This window comes from Alosa pseudoharengus, unplaced genomic scaffold, assembly GCF_046254945.1.
Source record: "Alosa pseudoharengus isolate Yale_2024_CS ecotype anadromous, Long Island Sound unplaced genomic scaffold, YU_APseudo_1.1 YU_APseudo_1.1_scf_21, whole genome shotgun sequence".
NCBI lineage: Eukaryota > Metazoa > Chordata > Actinopteri > Clupeiformes > Clupeidae > Alosa > Alosa pseudoharengus.
This window is the reverse complement of record NW_027468674.1, coordinates 24,368,384-24,390,308: the sequence shown is the minus strand read 5'-3', so window position 1 is coordinate 24,390,308 and position 21,925 is coordinate 24,368,384. Positions and strand designations below refer to the sequence as shown.

Below are 21,925 nucleotides of genomic sequence, written 5' to 3'. Positions count from 1 at the left end.
GTCTGTGTGTGCATCAGAAAAGGTCACATTCCAGACTCAATGGGCAATATACAGTTCACACTATTTAATGGGGGGAAATGGGAAGTTCACATTCCAGACTCAATGGGCCATACAGTGGCAGTGTCATGACACTCTTATGTAGATACATACCATTATGAAATCCTTCCAGCTTCATCACACCTACTTACAATTAATGTTTTTTGTCATTATAGACCAGTCTATTTAATGGGGGGGGATTGAAAGTTCACATTCCAGACTCAATGGGCCATACAGTGGCAGTGTCATGTCACTCTTATACCATTATGAAATCCTTCCAGCTTCATCACACCTACTTACAATTAATGTTTCTGTCATTGTAGACCACTCTATTTAATGGGGGGAATTGAAAGTTCACATTCCAGACTCAATGGGCCATACAGTGGCATTGTCATGGCACTCTTATGTAGATACATACCATTATGAAATCCTTGGCCACAACTTTGCACTGACATGGTTCCCACTATCTGCAGGTGTGATGGCTCATATGATTTATGGGTGTGATAACAATGCAAGGTATCCTTTGCATGACTGCAGTGAGGTGCCTTTGTAACTAAACATATTTGGGTGACATATAAACACTCAGGCTCAGTTACACAATATGTGTTTATTTTGAATAAAAAAGTTGTACAATAGTACGATTGTATCAAAAAAACATTTACCAAAAAAGTCAAAAAAGTAAAAAGTAAAAAAATTGTCAAAATCTTCAGAAATCTTCCCGCCTCACTGCTTCTCCACCATCCTGCTGAACAACTGGATGAGGGCACTTCTATCTTCCCTCATCGCCCTCATCTCAGTCCTCATCTCCGCCAGGGTCTGTTCATGGCTCTGTGCAGCAGTCAGCAGACGTGTGTCAGCAGAATCAGACCTCTCGAGGTAGGCCAAGAGGCCATCCTCGAGCCTCTGCCGCGCCCTCGGGGTGCCAGAGGGTCTGGTGGGGATGCGAGCTGGAGTGCGCCTGGCTGAGGGTGAAGCTGGAGATGGAGAAGAGGAGCTGGTGGACTGCACTGGAGAGGGAGCTCTGCCACCCTCCTGTAGGCACCTTTGCAGGACCTCAAACCGGCTTCTGGGGATCCTGAAATGCCCAGCAAATGTGTGGTCATCCATCTCCAGCATTACCTGCCATTCTGTGCCAGATTTGAGGATATTCCGATTTCTGGACCGCAACACAGCCATAGCCACAGCCACAACCCTAGCCCTATTTGAGGGAGAGAGAATTTGAGTTAAACTGTGATTAATATAAATAACTCATATCAGCAACAAAACAAAATCAACAGATATGTCCATTGTACTTTTCGCAGTAGCATGTAATTGCCTTAAACAGGTTACATTCACATTCATCAAACATTAAGCTTCTAAAATGCATTTTCTTCTAAAGCTGTTAGAAGATATGCGTTGCATAGAATACTAGAAGCAGATCAACACTCACAGACAACAGTCACGTCGCTATTTTTTTAGCACACTGGTAGCTAGTTGCTAGCCTTCGAGCTAAAAATGCATTTTTATAACGATGCAAACAAGTCTGTACAGACCAAACATACTGAAATGTGAACGTACCGTTTTCGTTTTCGTATTCTATTTTCTACTTCTGTCGCCTCTTTCTGGAGCTCCAGGAGCTTGTTTAGATGAGCTAAAAGCTTGTTCTCGTGTTCTAGGAAAACGTCCAGCATTAGCATGGCAGCTGCAGCACTGGTAGCGTCCATGTTCTTTCCAACTCGTCCTGTAGCAAATGCTCAAAGACGCATTTGGAACACTATATAAGTGGTACGAGCCAGGCAATTACGTCACGTTTGCGCGTCAGAGCAACTCGGGCGGCGGATTTCCATGACATCTCGAAAGCACCATTAGGCCTACGACCTAAAGTGGGCGTGCCTGCGCAAAATGCCGCAAGAAAGCCACTGTATCTTTTACTGTCTATGAAGAAAGCTGGGTATTTACACTTTCCAACTCGGGCGACGGATTTACAAGTCTAATGGAAAGGGCCATGACTGCTTGAGGAAAGACGTTGTCTCTTTGTGTCGGCTGGTTTTGGCGAACAGTGCCCTGTATGCTGTATCGCCTACCAGAGGAAAGGAGGTTGAACAGTTTGTGACCAGGTTGTGAGGGGTCTGCAGAGATTTGTGCTGCCCTTTTCCTGACCCTGGGCCCATACAGGTCCTGGATGGAGGGAAGGTCAGCAAATCTATTGGTGTTGGTAAAGGGGTAATTTCTGTCTAATTTGCAAGTAAGCTTTTCTAGGGAAGATTTGCTATGTTGAACATCCTATCACCATGCAATACATCCGGACCGTCTTACATTTCAGACAAAATCAAGGCAAAAGACAAAATAGAGTTTCATTGCTTTTTATTTTTCAGTGACATAATTTCTCATAATAATTTCTACAAAAGGACAGTGTAAAAGTTAAAATCATAGTTAACATGAAATTAAATTTAAATTTATACATGTCATGGTTATTTTTGTGACTTTACTCTTAACTCTTCATCATTGTCCCTTACAAAAGTGCAGTGTAAAAGTGCAAAACAGTTAACATTAAATAACATTTAAATTATACGTGTCATAATGGTTAATTTTGTGACTTTTTACTCTTAACTCCTCTTTCACCCAGTCTTAAAAATATTATATTAAAAAAAGTATAAAAATGAAAAACATAGTAAACATTAAGTCAAATTTAATTGACCCACGTCATAGGTTATTTTTGTGACTTTTTACTCTTAACTCCGTAATCTGACACCTCTTTTACCCAGACTTAAGTAAGCAGGTGTTGGTGATGGAGGGGAAGGAGTCCTCTGGTGGGTTGAGCTTGGGCACCCAGTGGCGCGGCACCAGGAAGGTGGCCAGGTTACACAAGTCCACAAACACCTTATAACGGTCACTGGCAAGAACAACACAACAACAAAGCTCTTTAAGCAAGACAGAAAGACAGAAATCCAAATTACCTGTCTGCAAGGGTTTGGGTCTAATCGTATAAGTGATTTTTTTTTTTTGTTGTTAAAATCAGAGAGCAAATTTCTCCCTGTTTCAGTCACAAACACACAGAGCATAAATATATGTGGGAAAATATTAATATACACATAAAACATTTCTGCTACCCATGATATTTTACAAAATGTGCATATGTGTTGCAATATCATTCAAATAGGATGACAGATCTATTGTTTGTTTTATTTTCTGGGGGAATTGTGCCTGACACATGGCTGTGATCGATGTGGTGTAGTGTGGTGTATGCAGGACTGCCATTTTGACCAGGCTGGGCTTACTGTACCTCACGGTGGAACGCAAGTAATGGTACCCTGAGGATCCACCTGTTCCCATCTTACTGCCAATCATCCTGTGCACCATGCACACGTGGTGGTCTGGAAGATGGAGGCATTCATAGTCACTTTCATAGTTACTAACAATAATGCATAATATTATGTCCATAACAATTATATAAACATAATGAGAAACTGAGTGAAAACATAACCATTTTAGTCTGTATAGATCGGTTCTCTCACTATGAATACAACTTGCTGCTGTGCTGTCTGGTTTGATACTGAACATTTTGAATTACAGTGTTGTTTAGTGCTGACTCATCTGAGACACCTACATCTCCATTTGGACATGAGGGAGTCAATGTCCATCAGTGAGGTCAGCAGCTGGAACGGCACCTGGAAGCGAGGTTCCTCTCTGTCAGAACAGACCACAGGTGAGTGTCCAGCAGGTGAATTGAACAGGTGAACTGAGTCGACACATTAAACTTGAGAAGATGAGGAGTGAGAGGACAGATGATCAAAACTGTGAGAGGTGAATGGACAGGTGGACAACGAGTGAGAGAACATCTCACCTGTAGAAGTAGATCATGAGAGCGCCCTGCAAAGCTTTATATGAGAGCCGCCGCTCACCTAAGGACAGCAAAGACAGTATAAAGCAAATGCATGGGATCTTGACTTGATCTTGGTTTCATTTGGATCATCAGCTTGTTGGGATTTTTGTAAGGATGTGACTGTTTAGACATTGGAGTAGCAAAACTTTGTGTCTGGTTGTTGTCATGTATGTATGCAATGATCATCCTCACCTTTACTCATCAGGTCGTCATGTCTTTGCTCATCAAACAGGGATGTAAACAGGTCTCTCTGCTTTATGAAATCCTTCATCTTTTCTTCTTTGTCCTCTGACTCTGGTCTCATCTGTCCAATCAGAATAATACTCCAGCTGACTGCATGTTAACCTACCCACTTTTAAAGCAAGATTACATATGCCACTGTTTCCATGGCCCCAACGTCTTTACACAGTCTCAATGAATGTAACTCAATTAAAGAATGAATGAATGAATGCCTAACTCAAATGTTGCAGCACTGCAGATCATTGTTGACAGAATAATCATGACTTGAAATTATTTAAATACTACTGGGCTGTTGTGACAAGTACATTTCCCAGCTGTGGGATTAAAGGAGAAGTTCGGTGTGAAATTGACCTTAGCTGTACTGAAAGATGTTGCCGAGTACTCACATGTGTCCAATAGGCACCTTCGCTCACCCCCTAGCATTCCAAATTACGCCGTTTTTAGCCGAGTAGCTGTGGGGGCATAGCGTAGCCTATGCAACTAAATCGCTATTTTTACATCATTAAAAAGGTTCCAAGTAACTCCACACTGCATTGGTAGACTTCTGAGGGTCTTGGAACCTTTTTAATTGTGTAAAAATAGCGATTTAGCTGCATAGGCTACGCTATGCCCCCCACAGCTACTTGGCTAAAAACGGCGTAATTCGGAATGCTAGGGGGTGAGCGAAGGTGCCTATTGGACACATGTAAGTACTCGGCAACATCTTTCAGTACAGCTAAGGTCAATTTCACACCGAACTTCTCCTTTAATAAAGTCTTATCTTATCTTAAATCCATGATTACCACAGATGTCTGTGCAGAGTTGATATATAAGTTAATATGTTAAGCACTGTAGACACTCTCAGATATACTCACTACCAAAAAAATGAAGTGTGTTATTTTTTAGAAACCTTTATTTGTGCCACCTGATATTTTGTGGGTGGTGAAATTGCAAACACAGTCTAAAAATGTATTAAAACCCCCGTTAGTGTTGCACAGCCATTAAGACTTGTTTAAACACCGTTTTCCAACTTAAAAAAAAAAAAAAAGGTTATGTCCATTTTTAAAAGTTTTTAAAAAAAACATTTAAAGCCTTATTTGTCAATGAGCCACGAACATGTGGTTGTCTAACACATGAAATGTTCCCTTCAGTATTTACCTCAGGGTTAGTTCCTCATCCTCTCATTCATGTCTTAATGTCTCCAACAGAAAGTGTACAAGTCCGACCTGTCCTTCATGAAGGGCGTGGCCTGGGACGGTGTGGGGGCACCTCAGATGGAGTATGCCAAGAAAGCCGGAGACCTGATCAGTGACGTGAGTGGACTACCAGGCCATCACATAATGTTATGACTAGTACAGTCATTTAAAGCATCAATACTATTTGTCAATACTACTGCTATTACTATTACACCTTTTTTTGGAAACAGAACTGTTTTAATTACTTTATGTTTGACTTTACATTTCTTATATGCCTTATTCACGCTGCGGTCATTGTGTAAACCAAAACGAGGCTACAGAGGTACACTGACTATGTCATTAATGCATTTTCACCACCTACTGGCGAATGCATAGAACACAACAATCCTATGGTTTGTGTACCCTGTAGCCTCGTTTTGGTTTACAATGGTCGCTGCGTGAATAATGCAAATAGACTGCTGAAAATTTAACGTTTTTTTTTATTATTGAAATCTGCAGAAGAAGTATCGTCAGAACCCCGACCGCATCAAATTCACCTCAGTGGCAGATTCCCCTGATATTCTCCATGCTAAAAACAGCTACATGCAGTGCAGTCAGGTAAGGGACTTTCATCATGAACCCATTTTGTTTCAGGAACAGCAATTGTCCTTAAGTATTATTTAAGATAAACAACAGTACATTCAGTGAGTTTTGGTTGTGGAAAATACATGTTGTTGTTGTTGTTGTTATGTTGGTTATCTGATGGATATTGTTGGCCTCGTTGTTTTATATCTTTCATAAACATTCATGAATATTTGTACATATTGCAGAGGCTCTATAAGTCCGGAGACTCTGATGCCATGCACAAGTACACTCTCCATGCTGACGACCCCGACTTTGTCAGGGCCAGGCTTAACGCACAGCAGATAAGCGATGTAAGACACCCATTCTCTGATGGATTCATTATTTAAAAATTTTTCAAAAACGGGAAACACAGGTTGACCTAATCGCCCACTGTTTCCCATGCAGAAAGTTTATAAGACCTCAGGAGAGCAGGTGAAATCAGCTGGGTACGACTTGAGGCTAGACGCCATTCCCTTCCAAACGGCCAAGGCCTCCAGGGATATCGCCAGTGATGTGAGTTTACCATGAAATCTTTTTTTTGTTGCTGTTGATTCAACTTTTAGTTACTGTTATACAATACATCTTTGACCTACAGACAAAAAAAGATGCAGGCCTACTTTCACCGTATTTCATTAAAGATTTCTTAGAACATGACATATACATACTAGCAGAGCTAACACATCTTGTTAAGCATCTTTACCTGTAGCACATAGCATACCTTTTCCCAATTCATTGCAATTTGTTCGATATATTTATTTCAAAACAAGTTGGTTGACAAAATTCTATATATTATTCCATTATTCCATTGTTATTATTACTAATATTGCTCAGTTCCGCAGAGATAATCCAACATGCAAGTGACATTCTTGAAACCTTTTCAGTTCCGCTACAAAGAGGCGTTCGTGAAGGGCAAGGGCCAGCAGGTGGGACTGCTGTGCGTGGAGGACGACCCCAAGATCATGCACTCGCTGGCTGTGGGCAAGCTCCAGAGCAACACAGAGTACAAGAAGCAGTCCCACAAGATGCACTCGCAGTTCAAGATGCATGCTGACCAGCCCGAGTTCCTGCAGGCCAAGAAAAGTCAGGCGCAGGCCAGTGACGTCTGCTACCGCCAGCGGCTGCACGACTACACCTGCGACGCCGAGCAACTCAACGTCAACCATGCCAAGAAGGCCTACAAGCTGCAAAGTGACGTAAGTACTGAACTGAAGACTCTATGCAACCCTGTGCTGTGATTATTATGAAACCATTGATTCTGGTTCACTTTGCATAGCTTTCTCAGTTCACCATTAGTGTGTTTGTGTGTTACATTATACTGCATTTAATGGAAATAAGATACCTGCTTTTTGATTTTGATTTTTAATTAAATTAATTTAATTTGGTTCATAATGGAGCTTGGTAGTGAGTGAGTGTCTCTGTGTATTGTTATAGGCTATTTATTAGATATGAGATGAAAGCATAGCATGGAGGCTTAAACCTCTGAAGAGCTTACATGTAGCTGTGCTTCAATTGAGGCAGTGAGAAGTCTGTAAAGTTCACTTTATTGACTCTGATGGCTCACCCCGCAGGTGAACTACAAGTCAGACCTGAACTGGATCAAGGGAGTGGGCTGGATGCCCCCAGGCTCCCACAAGGCGGAGATGGCCCGGCGGGCCGCTGAGCTGGGCCTGGCAGAGGGAGTGGACACTGACGAGGCCATCGCCAAGTACCAGCAGCTACTGGTGAGCAACAACAGATATGACACAGCTAATACATAAGCTGTTACAGCAACCTGAATTAGAGAGGTTACATAGCTCTAAATGCAAACAGCATAAAAGCTATTTTCAATTTAATAGAAGCTAAAAGAATAGCATTTTACAGAGCATTGTATATCTATTCTACACTACAGTAATCACTTCTTGATGATTAATTTCTATTTAGCAAGTTGTTTAATCCATTTCTCCACCATTGTCCTCTTCGTCTGTGTCCGTGTGTGTCTGTGTGTTCATGGTCCTCTGTGCCACCTCTCAGATGTACCAGCGTCAGATGATGATGGAGCAGCAGATGCAGATGGAGATGCAGCAGCAGGAGTCCTCCTCCTCCAACCAGGTGGAGACCATGGAAGAGTTCAAACAGCCCGACGTCAACCCCGACGCCATGGAAGTGCTCCACGTCAAGAGGAAGAAGGTCCAAACTATCCAGACCAACTTCCGGAAAGCCACCAGCAGCAGCACCACCACCAGCCACACCCATAGGCCACAGTGTTTGACAAAAGTGAAAATGCTGGGTTATGAGTTTCAAAAGGAAAATAAATGTTTTTCAACAGCATCTGCTTGATGGTGTCAGCAACTCTGCAGCAATGCACAGAGAGAGAGAGAGAGAGAGAGAGAGAGAGAGAGAGAGTTAGAGACCCTTGTGTAGATTCCAAATTCAATCAAAATGCATTGGCATGGGACATTTTATTATATCATGTTTAAATGAACCATGATTAACAGTTCCAGTTATCAATACTGCTGCAGTTTGTAGGTAGTACACACACACACACACACACACACACATTGCACATTTCCGGCACAAATCATGCTGTCATCCAGCCTGTCACTGTAGACAGGAGTTGTGCAGTGAGGTTTGGAGATCAAGGTTGATAGCAACTGGGTGCTGCAATGATCTGTTCAAGTAAAACTACAGAAAAGAAAGGGGGTGTTTTATGATATATTCAAGTAATGCGTTGGGATGCATCTTTATACAATACATTTGGCATCAGAACCAGAATCAGCTTTATTGGTCAGGTTTGCGCAAGCAAACAAGGAATTTGACGGTTAATCTTTGCTGTCAATGTACAACACTCACTTAACATATAAAGAATAAAACAGAAAGGTCAGTAAGAAATATAAAACATATTGTAATAGAAATATATAAACATAAAAACAGAAACATTATAAGAGTAGTAAGAATAAGTGTATGTGCAATTGAAGAGATAGAGGAAATTGTGCAATATCAGTATAGTCTAAGATTTAGGATTTATATAAATATAGTGAAAGGCAGTTCAGTGCAATGATAATGTATTAATAACAATATTTTAATTGTAAGATTGAAGTAAACATGAGGTAGATGAGCAGAACAGTGTTGATTGACTGTTTAGTGTAAGGGTGGGGGCTACTTCTGAGCGTTCAACAGAGTACTTTCCATTAGACTTGTAAATCGCCCACCCGAGTTGCTCTGACGCAAAAACGTGACGTAATTGCCTGGTTGTCAAGGTTGCCATGGTCGTGGACACCTCAACAGGCACAGGCAAGGAGGCATTGAACCGCGGGTGGGTGGGTGGGGGGGGGGGTTTAGTTGGTTGGTTGTCACTGGGATGGAGAGCTAGAGTTCAGCTGCAGGAAAGAAGCTTCCTCTGAACCTGCTGTGCGTCTTATGCAAGCATCGCTTGTCCTGGATGGCCTCAATGGAGGGGAGTGAGGAAATGGTGATGCGTTGGGCAGTTTTCACCATCCTCTCCAGTGCTTTTCGGATGTAGGCAGAGCAGTTGCCATACCAAACTGGGACATAGTTGGTAAGGATACGCTTGATGGTGCAGGGGTAGAAGTTCACCAGGATCTGAGGAGGCCGGTGGACCTTCTTTAGCCTCCTCAGATAGAAGAGACGCTGGTAAGCCTTCTTGATCAGGGTAGAGGTGTTGAGGGTCCAAGAGAGGTCCTCAGAGATGTGGACACCCAGAAATCTGAAGCTGGTGATACACTCTACTTGGTGTATGGCAAAACCCCACATATCTACACATGTCACACAGATGTCTTGGTGCTTGCCCTTCGCAGTGTACCAGACATCAACAAAGACATTCTCATTATCATGGCCACTGGAGAACGTCGACAAAAGATACATCTCAGGCTAGAAATCTTGACGCACCAAATGTAATTTGCAACCAGGGTAGTCTAGCAACTCTCCGTTACCATGTTCTATTCTCTGTATATAGACCGTACTGTCCTGTAACTGACCCCAGGCAGATGGGTCAGGCCCTTGAGTCATGGATCTGCTTGAGGTTTCTTCCTATATGTTTCTCCAATTCTTGGGAGTTTTTCCTCGCCCTTATTACTCATGGGCTCTGTCTGAATGTTTAACACTCTGTAAAGCGCCATGAGACATGTGTAATGTTTTGACGCTCTATAAGTGAAATTAAATTGAAATTGAAATTCTGAGAGCACACAGGCAAGCAAATGTTTGGGCACAAGGCAAGCTACAGTGCCTGCTCCAAAGATTCTTGACTCACTATCACTGGGATGGAGACAAATTGTTGATGGGCAATGGGCTCCTGTTCTGTCAAAACTTCCACCAGCACCAGAGGCTGTTGTGGAACTTGTGAAGTGTTGTTGTCTTGCCAGCCAATGCAGTAGAAGGTGTTCTTACCATTCACGCAACTGCAGGTGTGAAGGCTCTGAGGAGATGAGCACCAATATTAAAAAGACAGTGACAGTGGTGAGGATAAATACTTGAGTGACAATGACAATGTTTTGCTCTTCAATAATGAAACAAGATGCAGATTTTTTCATTTTTTCTCCAAATTGTTTGGCATATCATGAAATACATCTTTTGAAAATAGTCTGTATCTCACTTGTCGACCTTATTAGGTGTACATTTATCAAAAAGTTGACCACTTTAAGCCTTTATATTATTTTTTTTCGCATATTGTCCGCCATCTAGAATTTTGGCAGTGAAAATTAAGGAAAAAAATGGAAACAGGTTATTTTGTATTCAATGGGGTCCTAGCAAGTAAAAAATCACCAGTTGCAAAAATATATATGAACCGTTCCTAAAATTACACGATTCCCCTAACTAATGAGGGGGAAATGGAAAGGCTTGTGTCGCATTGTAGAACCATATAAAGCCATTTCAATGAATGTGTATGAAAATGTCACATTCCAGACTCAAAATGGGCCATTTCAGCCATTTGCACCTGTTATTGTTTAGAGGCATAAGCACTTAAGTCTGTGTGTGCATCAGAAAAGGTCACATTCCAGATTCAATGGGCAATATACAGTTCACACTATTTAATGGGGGGAAATGGAAAGTTCACATTCCAGACTCAATGGGCCATACAGTGGCAGTGTCATGTCACTCTTATGTAGATGCATACCATTCTGAAATCCTTCCAGCTTCATCACACCTACTTAGAATGATTGTTTCTGTCATTATAGACCAGCCTATTTAATGGGGGCACATGGAAAGGTCACATTCCAGACTCAATGGGCCATACAGTTGCAGTGTCATGTTACTCTTATACATACCATTATGAAATCCTTCCAGCTTCATCACACCTACTTACAATTAATGTTTTTGTCATTATAGACCAGTCTATTTAATGGGGGGGGGGGGGGGGGGGGATTGAAAGTTCACATTCCAGACTCAATGGGCCATACAGTGGCAGTGTCATGTCACTCTTATACCATTATGAAATCCTTCCAGCTTCATCACACCTACTTACAATTAATGTTTCTGTCATTATAGACGACTCTATTTAATGGGGGGAATTGAAAGTTCACATTCCAGACTCAATGGGCCATACAGTGGCATTGTCATGGCACTCTTATGTAGATACATACCATTATGAAATCCTTGGCCACAACTTTGCACTGACATGGTTCCCACTATCTGCAGGTGTGATGGCTCATATGATTTATGGGTGTGATAACAATGCAAGGTATCCTTTGCATGACTGCAGTGAGGTGCCTTTGTAACTAAACATACTTGGGTGACATATAAACACTCAGGCTCAGTTACACAATATGTGTTTATTTTGAATAAAAAAGTTGTACAATAGTACAATTGTATCAAAAAAACATTTACAAAAAAAGTCAAAATAGTCAAAAAATCTTCACAAATCTTCCCACCTCACTGCTTCTCCACCATCCTGCTGAACAACTGGATGAGGGCACTTCTATCTTCCCTCATCGCCCTCATCTCAGTCCTCATCTCCGCCAGGGTCTGTTCATGGCTCTGTGCAAGCCTCTGTGCAGCAGTCAGCAGACGTGTGTCAGCAGAATCAGACCTCTCGAGGTAGGCCAAGAGGCCATCCTCGAGCCTCTGCCGCTTCCGAGCCCTCGGGGTGCCAGAGGGTCTGGTGGGGACGCGAGCTGGAGTGCGCCTGGCTGAGGGTGAAGCTGGAGATGGAGAAGAGGAGCTGGTGGACTGCACTGGAGAGGGAGCTCTGCCACCCTCCTGTAGGTACCTTTGCAGGACCTCAAACCGGCTTCTGGGGATCCTGAAATGCCCAGCAAATGTGTGGTCATCCATCTCCAGCATTACCTGCCATTCTGTGCCAGATTTGAGGATATTCCGATTTCTGGACCGCAACACAGCCATAGCCACAGCCACAACCCTAGCCCTATTTGAGGGAGAGAGAATTTGAGTTAAACTGTGATTAATATAGATAACTCATATCAGCAACAAAACAAAATCAACAGATATGTCCATTGTACTTTTCGCAGTAGCATGTAATTGCCTTAAACAGGTTACATTCACATTCGTCAAACATTAAGCTTCTAAAATGCATTTTATTCTAAAGCTGTTAGAAGATATGCATTGCATAGAATACTAGAAGCAGATCAACACTCACAGACAACAGTCACGTCGCTATTTTTTTAGCACACTGGTAGCTAGTTGCTAGCCTTCGAGCTAAAAATGCATTTTTATAACGATGCAAACAAGTCTGTACACGACCAAACATACTGAAATGTGAACGTACCGTTTTCGTTTTCGTATTCTATTTTCTACTTCTGTCGCCTCTTTCTGGAGCTCCAGGAGCTTGTTTAGATGAGCTAAAAGCTTATTCTCATGTTCTAGGAAAACGTCCAGCATTAGCATGGCAGCTGCTGCACTGGTAGCGTCCATGTTCTTTCCAACTCGTCCGGTAGCAAATGCTCAAAGACGCATTTGGAACACTATATAAGTGGTACGAGCCAGGCAATTACGTCACGTTTGCGCGTCAGAGCAACTCGGGCGGCGGATTTCCATGACATCTCGAAAGCACCATTAGGCCTACGACCTAAAGTGGGCGTGCCTGCGCAAAATGCCGCAAGAAAGCCACTGTATCTTTTACTGTCTATGAAGAAAGCTGGGTATTTACACTTTCCAACTCGGGCGACGGATTTACAAGTCTAATGGAAAGGGCCATGACTGCTTGAGGAAAGAAGTTGTCTCTTGTGTCGGCTGGTTTTGGCGAACAGTGCCCTGTATGCTGTATCGCCTACCAGAGGAAAGGAGGTTGAACAGTTTGTGACCAGGTTGTGAGGGGTCTGCAGAGATTTGTGCTGCCCTTTTCCTGACCCTGGGCCCATACAGGTCCTGGATGGAGGGAAGGTCAGCAAATCTATTGTTGGTAAAGGGGTAATTTCTGTCTAATTTGCAAGTAAGCTTTTCTAGGGAAGATTTGCTATGTTGAACATCCTATCACCATGCAATACATCCGGACCGTCTTACATTTCAGACAAAATCAAGGCAAAAGACAAAATAGAGTTTCATTGCTTTTTATTTTTCAGTGACATAATTTCTCATAATAATTTCTACAAAAGGACAGTGTAAAAGTGAAAATCATAGTTAACATGAAATTAAATTTAAATGTATACATGTCATTATGGTTATTTTTGTGACTTTACTTTTAACTCTTCATCATTGTCCCTTACAAAAGTGCAGTGTAAAAGTGCAAAACAGTTAACATTAAATAACATTTAAATTATACGTGTCATAATGGTTAATTTTGTGACTTTTTACTCTTAACTCCTCTTTCACCCAGTCTTAAAAAAATTCTCATTGTCCCTTACAAAAGTAAAGTATAAAAATGCAAAACATAGTAAACATTAAGTCAAATTTAATTGACCCACGTCATAGGTTATTTTTGTGACTTTTTACTCTTAACTCCGTAATCTGACACCTCTTTTACCCAGACTTAAGTAAGCAGGTGTTGGTGATGGAGGGGAAGGAGTCCTCTGGTGGGTTGAGCTTGGGCACCCAGTGGCGCGGCACCAGGAAGGTGGCCAGGTTACACAAGTCCACAAACACCTTATAACGGTCACTGGCAAGAACAACACAACAACAAAGCTCTTTAAGCAAGACAGAAAGACAGAAATCCAAATTACCTGTCTGCAAGGGTTTGGGTCTAATCGTATAAGTGATTTTTTTTTTTTTTTGTTAAAATCAGAGAGCAAATTTCTCCCTGTTTCAGTCACAAACACACAGAGCATAAATATATGAGGGAAAATATTAATATGCACATAAAACATTTCTGCTACCCATGATATTTTACAAAATGTGCATATGTGTTGCAATATCATTAGTCAAATAGGATGACAGATCTATTGTTTGTTTTATTTTCTGGGGGAATTGTGCCTGACACATGGCTGTGATCGATGTGGTGTAGTGTGGTGTATGCAGGACTGCCATTTTGACCAGGCTGGGCTTACTGTACCTCACGGTGGAACGCAAGTAATGGTACCCTGAGGATCCACCTGTTCCCATCTTACTGCCAATCATCCTGTGCACCATGCACACGTGGTGGTCTGGAAGATGGAGGCATTCATAGTCACTTTCATAGTTACTAACAATAATGCATAATATTATGTCCATAACAATTATATAAACATAATGAGAAACTGAGTGAAAACATAACCATTTTAGTCTGTATAGATCGGTTCTCTCACTATGAATATAACTTGCTGCTGTGCTGTCTGGTTTGATACTGAACATTTTGAATTACAGTGTTGTTTAGTGCTGACTCATCTGAGACACCTACATCTCCATTTGGACATGAGGGAGTCAATGTCCATCAGTGAGGTCAGCAGCTGGAACGCCACCTGGAAGCGAGGTTCCTCTCTGTCAGAACAGACCACAGGTGAGTGTCGAGCAGGTGAATTGAACAGGTGAACTGAGTCGACACATTAAACTTGAGAAGATGAGGAGTGAGAGGACAGATGATCAAAACTGTGAAAGGTGAATGGACAGGTGGACAGCGAGTGAGAGAACATCTCACCTGTAGAAGTAGATCATGAGAGCGCCCTGCAAAGCTTTATATGAGAGCCGCCGCTCACCTAAGGACAGCAAAGACAGTATAAAGCAAATGCATGGGATCTTGACTTGATCTTGGTTTCATTTGGATCATCAGCTTGTTGGGATTTTTGTAAGGATGTGACTGTTTAGACATTGGAGTAGCAAAACTTCGTGTCTGGTTGTTGTCATGTATGTATGCAATGATCATCCTCACCTTTACTCATCAGGTCGTCATGTCTTTGCTCATCAAACAGGGATGTAAATAGGTCTCTCTGCTTTATGAAATCCTTCATCTGTTCTTCTTTGTCCTCTGACTCTGTTCTCATCTGTCCAATCAGAATAATACTCCAGCTGACTGCATGTTAACCTACCCACTTTTAGAGCAAGATTACATATGCCACTGTTTCCATGGCCCCAACGTCTGATTACACAGTCTCAATGAATGTAACTCAATTAAAGAATGAATGAATGAATGCCTAACTCAAATGTTGCAGCACTGCAGATCATTGTTGACAGAATAATCATGACTTGAAATTATTTAAATACTACTGGGCTGTTGTGACAAGTAAATTTCCCAGCTGTGGGATTAATAAAGTCTTATCTTATCTTATCTTGAATCCATGATTACCACAGATGTCTGTGCAGAGTTGATATATAAGTTTCAGGAGGTGATAAACCAACCTCTAGTTTCTCTCTCTCCCTCTTCAGTTCTTCAGTGATGTTGGCCTCCAGTTTCCCCCAGAAGTTGAATCCTTTCTCCTCAAGGCCTGGGGTACGTTCCAGCCATTGCTGCAGTACACAGAAAGCAGGATATAAGTTTCATACACCATAGCCTCAGGCAATACCTGATACTGGAGAACATACATCATGATTCCATGTGTATCACTATATCCATATCATTACTACTGGGACAGCTGTGCAAAACAAACACGAGGAAACCTTAACGTAGCATACTGTATGGTGTGTTGCATGGAAATGTCCTATAGTGGCCTATTAGTAGCAATAGGTTTCTTGTATCATGTGTTCTATGTTTACAATACTATGCATGTATATAAACCACACCCAAGAACACACAAATGTTCCTGTGTGATGTGATGTGTATGGTGGCGCTCCACAGGTCATCACCTCCACCACCCGGAGCAGCGTGGGCTCCTGCTCAGAGCGGAGCAGCAGCTCGCTGTCCTGGCCATAGAAGTTGTCCCGGTAGTGCTGCCGGTTGTAGGGAACCCGCCGGTCACTGGAAACGCCAAACTTGTTCTCCAGGAGACGGAACTGCAGGCTCTGGAATCCAGAGGCTGGAGACAGGTACTCCCTGGTTTAGAACACACACATGTACACACACACACACACACACACACACACACACGCACAGACACACACACACACACCAATTTAAGTATATGTTACAGATGCATACACCTAAATTCATATTGGCATAAAGAAACAAGTTACAGAATGAAAGTGGAATGTGCTCATAAGCTAGGTTACATAACTTGGCAAACAAACAAATAAAAAATGCAAAATTATCATCTGCTGACCTGAAGTCAAAGAAGTCCATAGCAGACATAGTCTCCAGAATAGCAAACTGGTCGACCAGGAGTTTAAAGATTGTGATGATCCTGTGGGTGCGTGTGGTCACCTTCAACATGTTACGTCCATTTTGCACCTGAAGTCAAGTGAAACATTAGGACACCCACTAAAACATGGTACTCCAATAACTTAAGTATCCACTGTTATCCATTATATCATTTATTATTGTTATTTTTAAATCTTATAAGGGCCTTCATTTTCAAACACATAACATTTTTGGGGGAAAAAAACAATTTTGAAAAACTATTTCTCAATGATAAATGACTGGTGGTAATTAAGGCATTATCTAGAAAAATTTGTCCAATATAGCCACTGCAATGCACACACACCCACAATGCAGAAAAATACTTTTTAAAAAGACTTACATCTCCGCTTATGAAGATATCCCTCACTGAGTCCAGCTCCCACAAGATCTGCTTAAACCACAACTCATACGCTTCATCCAAGAAAAGAAGAGTAAGCAGTTACACATGATGACCCTTAATCCTATACTGGCATAACAGGATTTTCTGTTGTTGATTGGACGTAATGCAAAGATGACAGTGGTTATCAATACAAATACGAAGAATGTGCTTCAAAACTGATGGAGAAAAATGAGAACTGTGTTGGTTCAGATATATTTACCTTGGTGGGTAACTATGAATAGGTGCTCATCATGAATCTTATTGCCTTTCATTTCACTCTGGAGAGATTGAGCAGCCACAATCTTATCCAGCTGGGGAAAAAATCAGCAGTTCACATTAGTTTTACATTAGGCTAGTTTGGTTACTGGGTTAAATGTCTTTGAAAGCAGAATACACTGGGAATACACTGTAACACTAGTGGACAGTCTTGACAGTACTGTGAGCATGTCTTGTGGTTTATTAGTCTTTGTGTGTGTGTGTGTGTTTGTGTGAGTGTGATGTACCTGCAGGTATTCTCCATAGATGATCCCTCCTTTACTGGCTTTGTTGGTTCCCTCCTGAGAGTCATCCCTCTCCTCCTCGTTCTTCTTTCTGAAGGGACAGCCAGTCCACACGCACACACACATATCAGTGTCACATGACAGACAGGTAGGAGAAGACCTGAGCAGGGGTCAGACCCCTCACAGTACTTACACGTCTCTATTCTGGAAGTACGGGCATCCACTCATTGTTCTGCTGGACAGGGTTACACAGACTACGGTCTCTCTGTTTCTCTCTGTTTCTCTCTGTTTCTCTCGCTCTGTCTCTCCCTTACTCTGTATTCTTCTCACACAAATTAACTCTTCATTTATATCCTGGTCAAGTGTATATTTATATAGTAGCTTCCCTCCTCTGTCCATCAGCCAATTAGAGGAGACACTTCTCAGAAATAATGACCTGATCAGTACAATCAGCTTTTTTCAACTTGCTCCGCCAATTCTCGTATTCGAGTGTCTTACTTCTCCATTCCCTTTCTCATTGCTCAACTGCTAAATTGCTCACTGCACTGTGTCGGTATCAAATCCGCTGGGGTTATTATATCTGCATGATGTACCTAGCAGATATGATAACCATAGCAGTTCTAATTCCCACACACACTGCACTGGTTAATACACATGATATAGAAGAGCATTCAAGAGGCTTCAGTCACTGACACGCAATGCACACATGAGATGAGCGTGTGCATGTAGGCAAACTAAATTGACAGATTAGTAATCAATTATGGCACTAAAAATGAATTAATGGGCTTTTTACAGCCCTGTGGCTTCCACGGGTGATGTTATTTATTTGGATGTCATATGTCATAGTGCTTAATTAACACATTGCTACCGGAATGTAAGATTTCAGGTAATAGCAAAAAATGCTTCAGAAATAATCTACCCTACCTTTCATCGAGCAGTCATACAGAGAGGAAGGAGCGAGACCTTTTTTGGTATCTTGTGATGATACTGAAATGCATTTTAATAAAAAATTGTGCATTTTGTGCATTAGTTTTGGAGAAGAATGTATCTTTTGTCTTACTCATTTTCAATTTTCAATTTTCAAGTTTTTGGATGTTTTTGGATGGGGACACAATGACGGGAAGAAAACACAAAGTAGCCCCTCAGTGTGATAACCCTGTTCACCTTTCAAATTACCTGAATGTGTTCTATTCTAGCTTTTATGAACACACTGATAAATGTGACTCCTCCAGCGAGTCAACCCCCACTAAGCTCCTGGGGAAGAGTGAGTCCCAAAAGAATGTATACCACCACCCTACTGCCTTTCTTTACCCAGCTTTTCCAGATGCTCCAACGTCAGTTTTGTCCCCTAGGCCTGGAAATGGCAACCAATGCCTAAAATAACGAATGCAAAATCGCATTAAAAACATCTGATGAAATGCAATTTGTCTGTCTGGCCGGCCGTGGTGTGGAGGATGCCGCTACTCTTCTGGACAAAGTACTGTACAGTATATTATGGTCATCTACACCAGAGGTTCTCAAACTTTTCTGGGGCTAAAGAAGCCTGGAAAATCCAGACCCTGGTAATCTAGAAGGGTCTGGCCACGAACAATGTAATGGCCAAACCCGAGGGGCGGCACCAAGCATGCATTTCAAAATCTCACTCCACGCCATTGGATAACACTAGACCAATGTTTACTCTGAATGATTCCGGACTTCGACACAATTGGATAACACTACGATCAATGTTTACTGACCTCCAATGTTGCAGCGCTGTCGTTATCAGTTTAGCTTGCCTCTGGCCCGCCTATATCAGATACGCCGATTTGATTGGTTCCACGGGATGCAAGGGGTAAAAGTAACGTGCATCATTGCTCATTGGCAGAGTGTCTCGCAGAGACAATTCCATTGTGCTCTCGTGAGAACTTTGGATTTCCAGGGTAGGGCTAAAGCACACCAAGGGTCAAACCATTATGCCAAGGAAGGCACACCAACTTATGGTTACTCACTAGGAATGTCACAAACATTAATATAGGCTAAAATGGGTCTTCATATGCCCTTATACTTTCCCATACATACAAGTATTCATGAGCTGAGCACAAAAGTAAGTTATGACATTATTCACAGATTGAGAAAGGAGATGCTATTTTAGTGCTAAACAACAGAAAGGGTGGTGTCTCACCTCTGCTAAATCTAGCAATTGCAACATATTCGAATGACTGTTAGTCAGCAAACGTAGCAAACGTCTAGATAAGTAGACAATTCGACTCATTCTTTGTACAACCCCAAATCAGAAAAAGTTGGGACATTGTGTATAATACAAATAAAAATAAAATGTGATAATATACAAGTCTTGTAAACCAATATTTAGCAGCAAAAAGGACAACATATCAAATGTTGAAAATGAAAATGTTGACTATTTCATGGAAAGTATATGATCATTTAGAATTTCATGTCAGCAACATGTTTCAAAAAAGTTGGGACAGGGAATGTTTACCACTGTGCTGCTTCACCTCTTCATTTAACAAAAGTCTGTAAATGTTTAGGAACTGAGAAGACCAGTTGCTAGAGTTTTGAGAATTAAATGTTGTCCCATTACTGCCCGATATAGGATTTCTGTTGCTCAACAGTATAATCATGTTTTTCATTCCATGATGCACCTAATTTGACAGGCCATTTTAGCACCTCATTCAGTTGACGTGAGGTGTTGTCCATAATGTTATGGAATTTTTGCAACTTCTCCTTCTCTCAACAACCAACTCTGCATAGTCTGTCTGCCTCTTCACCCCCCCCCCCCCCCCCCCCCCCCCCCCATGTTTGGATACTGTCTGTCCACTAGACTTTATTTCTGCATTGTTGCACTGTTGGACTTACTCATTTGCATCACCATGACCACTATTACTATTGCACTATCACCATGACACTCACTCACATAGAGCACCTTACCTTACCTTACTATGCACAGAGAATCACAGGCTCAGTCCCTGCCTCAGTCATTACAAGTGCCTCTTGATTGATTAATCACCACTATGTGGATACTGTTTTTTAGAATTGATTTAGATTAAGTGTTAGTTAGTATAATTTGTATTTTAGTATATTTAGTATATTCTTTATCTTCTACTATCATTATTGCTTAGTTGTGTTTTTATATTATATACTTTAATTACTTTTTCTGCTGTTAGTGAATGTGTGTGTGTTGTCTGTATGCTACTGAGACCTTGAATTTCCCCTGGGGATCAATAAAGTATCTATTTATCTATCTATCTAACTCTAGTGGCTGAAGTGTACTTTCAAGTACAGAGCCAGCTCTGTTAATCAACTTTGTGTTCTGAACTTACACTTTAAGGTTTTTTGTTGTCATTTGCACTGATACTGGTACCCCAACTGATGGCTGCAAAGAAAATGGCACTAGAAACAGCAGACTGGTAAAGTTAAACATCCTGCTTCACACATTGAAAGACCTAAGTTTCTCAAGAAGTATAGTCTGTACACAGCCTCAGTGTTGCACTTCCAGTCCAGTTTGTTATCCAGATATAGTTTTTCACTATCTCCACCTCTTTCCCCATGATGGAAGCAGTGTTCAACTTTGTATAGCACTCCTAAAGTCCACTACCATCTCCTTTGTCTTGGCCACATTTAAGAGGTTGTTTCGACAGTATTTCTGCAGATGACAAGTTGCAGAGTTGTGGTGAAAGTCTGAGGTGTATAATGTGAAGAGGAAAGGAGAGAGTACAGTCCACTGCGGTGCTCCTGTGCTGCTAACCACCTGCTTGGACACACATCTGCCCAAACTGTGGTCTTTCCATCAGGTAATCAACGATCCATGATGTTATGGATGTCCCCACCTGCATCCTGTGTAGCTTCTCTCGTAGCAATATATGTTGTGTCCTTAGCAATTATATGAACATAATTAAACTGAGTAAAAATATAACCATTCTATCTGTATAGATCAGTTCTCTCACTATGAATACAATATGCTGCTGTGCTGTCTGGTTTGATACTGAACTTTTTTAGTTAGTGTTGTTTAGGCTGAGATAGTGTTGTTTAGGCTGAGATAGTGTTGTTTAGGCTGAAATAACTAGCAGGTCCAGTGTTTGGCTTGCTCTTCTTTGAGTTGGTCTTAAACACATAAACTGTACAGATGCTAAAACTATTTTAAGAAATCAAATGAAATTGTTCATAGGTCATTCATTTCTTCACTGAGATAGCAAACTCTAGCTTCTGACGTCAGGATTAATCCAACGCACACTGACTCATCTGAGACACCTACATCTCCATTTGGACATGAAGGAGTCAATGTCCATTAGTGAGGTCAGCAGCTGAAACGGCATTTGGAAGCGAGGTTCCTGTCTGTCCTGTCCAAGGGTGGCCAGAGGTCCTGCTTTAGGGAGGATTTTCAATGCCCTGTCCTGCTTCCCGCGCAACATCAAGCAGGACGCGTATTTGTCCTCCTTTTTGAGACAGGCTTGAAGAGCGGAGTTCTAGAATCTTTGCTGGGACGCAACACAACGTCCATTGCCA

General features: G+C 41.7%; 4 protein-coding genes across 4 annotated transcripts; 2 read left to right on the top strand and 2 right to left on the bottom strand.

Annotated features, from left to right (window-relative positions):
• Positions 1–2,733: 2,733 nt before the first annotated feature.
• LOC143138522 (tryptophan 2,3-dioxygenase-like) lies at positions 2,734–3,935 on the bottom strand. The gene is made up of 4 exons (XM_076298971.1): positions 3,860–3,935; positions 3,623–3,702; positions 3,299–3,389; positions 2,734–2,908 (listed from the first exon to the last, which is right to left on the bottom strand). The coding sequence occupies exons 1-4, from the start codon at positions 3,874–3,876 to the stop codon at positions 2,773–2,775; spliced, it is 324 nt and encodes a 107-aa protein (XP_076155086.1). The 5' UTR covers positions 3,877–3,935; the 3' UTR covers positions 2,734–2,772.
• A 377-nt stretch (positions 3,936–4,312) lies between these two features.
• LOC143138285 (nebulin-related-anchoring protein-like) lies at positions 4,313–6,263 on the top strand. The gene is made up of 4 exons (XM_076298780.1): positions 4,313–4,318; positions 5,326–5,430; positions 5,812–5,910; positions 6,123–6,263. Exons 1-4 carry the CDS (start codon positions 4,313–4,315, stop codon positions 6,261–6,263), a joined length of 351 nt encoding a protein of 116 aa, XP_076154895.1.
• Positions 6,264–6,938: 675 nt separating this feature from the next.
• LOC143138284 (nebulin-related-anchoring protein-like) lies at positions 6,939–8,232 on the top strand. Its single transcript, XM_076298779.1, has 3 exons — positions 6,939–7,109; positions 7,485–7,637; positions 7,927–8,232. Exons 1-3 carry the CDS (start codon positions 6,939–6,941, stop codon positions 8,230–8,232), a joined length of 630 nt encoding a protein of 209 aa, XP_076154894.1.
• Positions 8,233–13,790: 5,558 nt separating this feature from the next.
• Positions 13,791–17,699, bottom strand: LOC143138521 (tryptophan 2,3-dioxygenase A-like). Its single transcript, XM_076298970.1, has 12 exons — positions 17,619–17,699; positions 17,429–17,516; positions 17,146–17,236; positions 16,887–16,957; positions 16,470–16,597; positions 16,057–16,243; positions 15,613–15,720; positions 15,146–15,257; positions 14,915–14,972; positions 14,678–14,757; positions 14,354–14,444; positions 13,791–13,960 (listed from the first exon to the last, which is right to left on the bottom strand). Exons 1-12 carry the CDS (start codon positions 17,651–17,653, stop codon positions 13,825–13,827), a joined length of 1,185 nt encoding a protein of 394 aa, XP_076155085.1. The 5' UTR covers positions 17,654–17,699; the 3' UTR covers positions 13,791–13,824.
• Between the last annotated feature and the right edge of the window lie 4,226 nt (positions 17,700–21,925).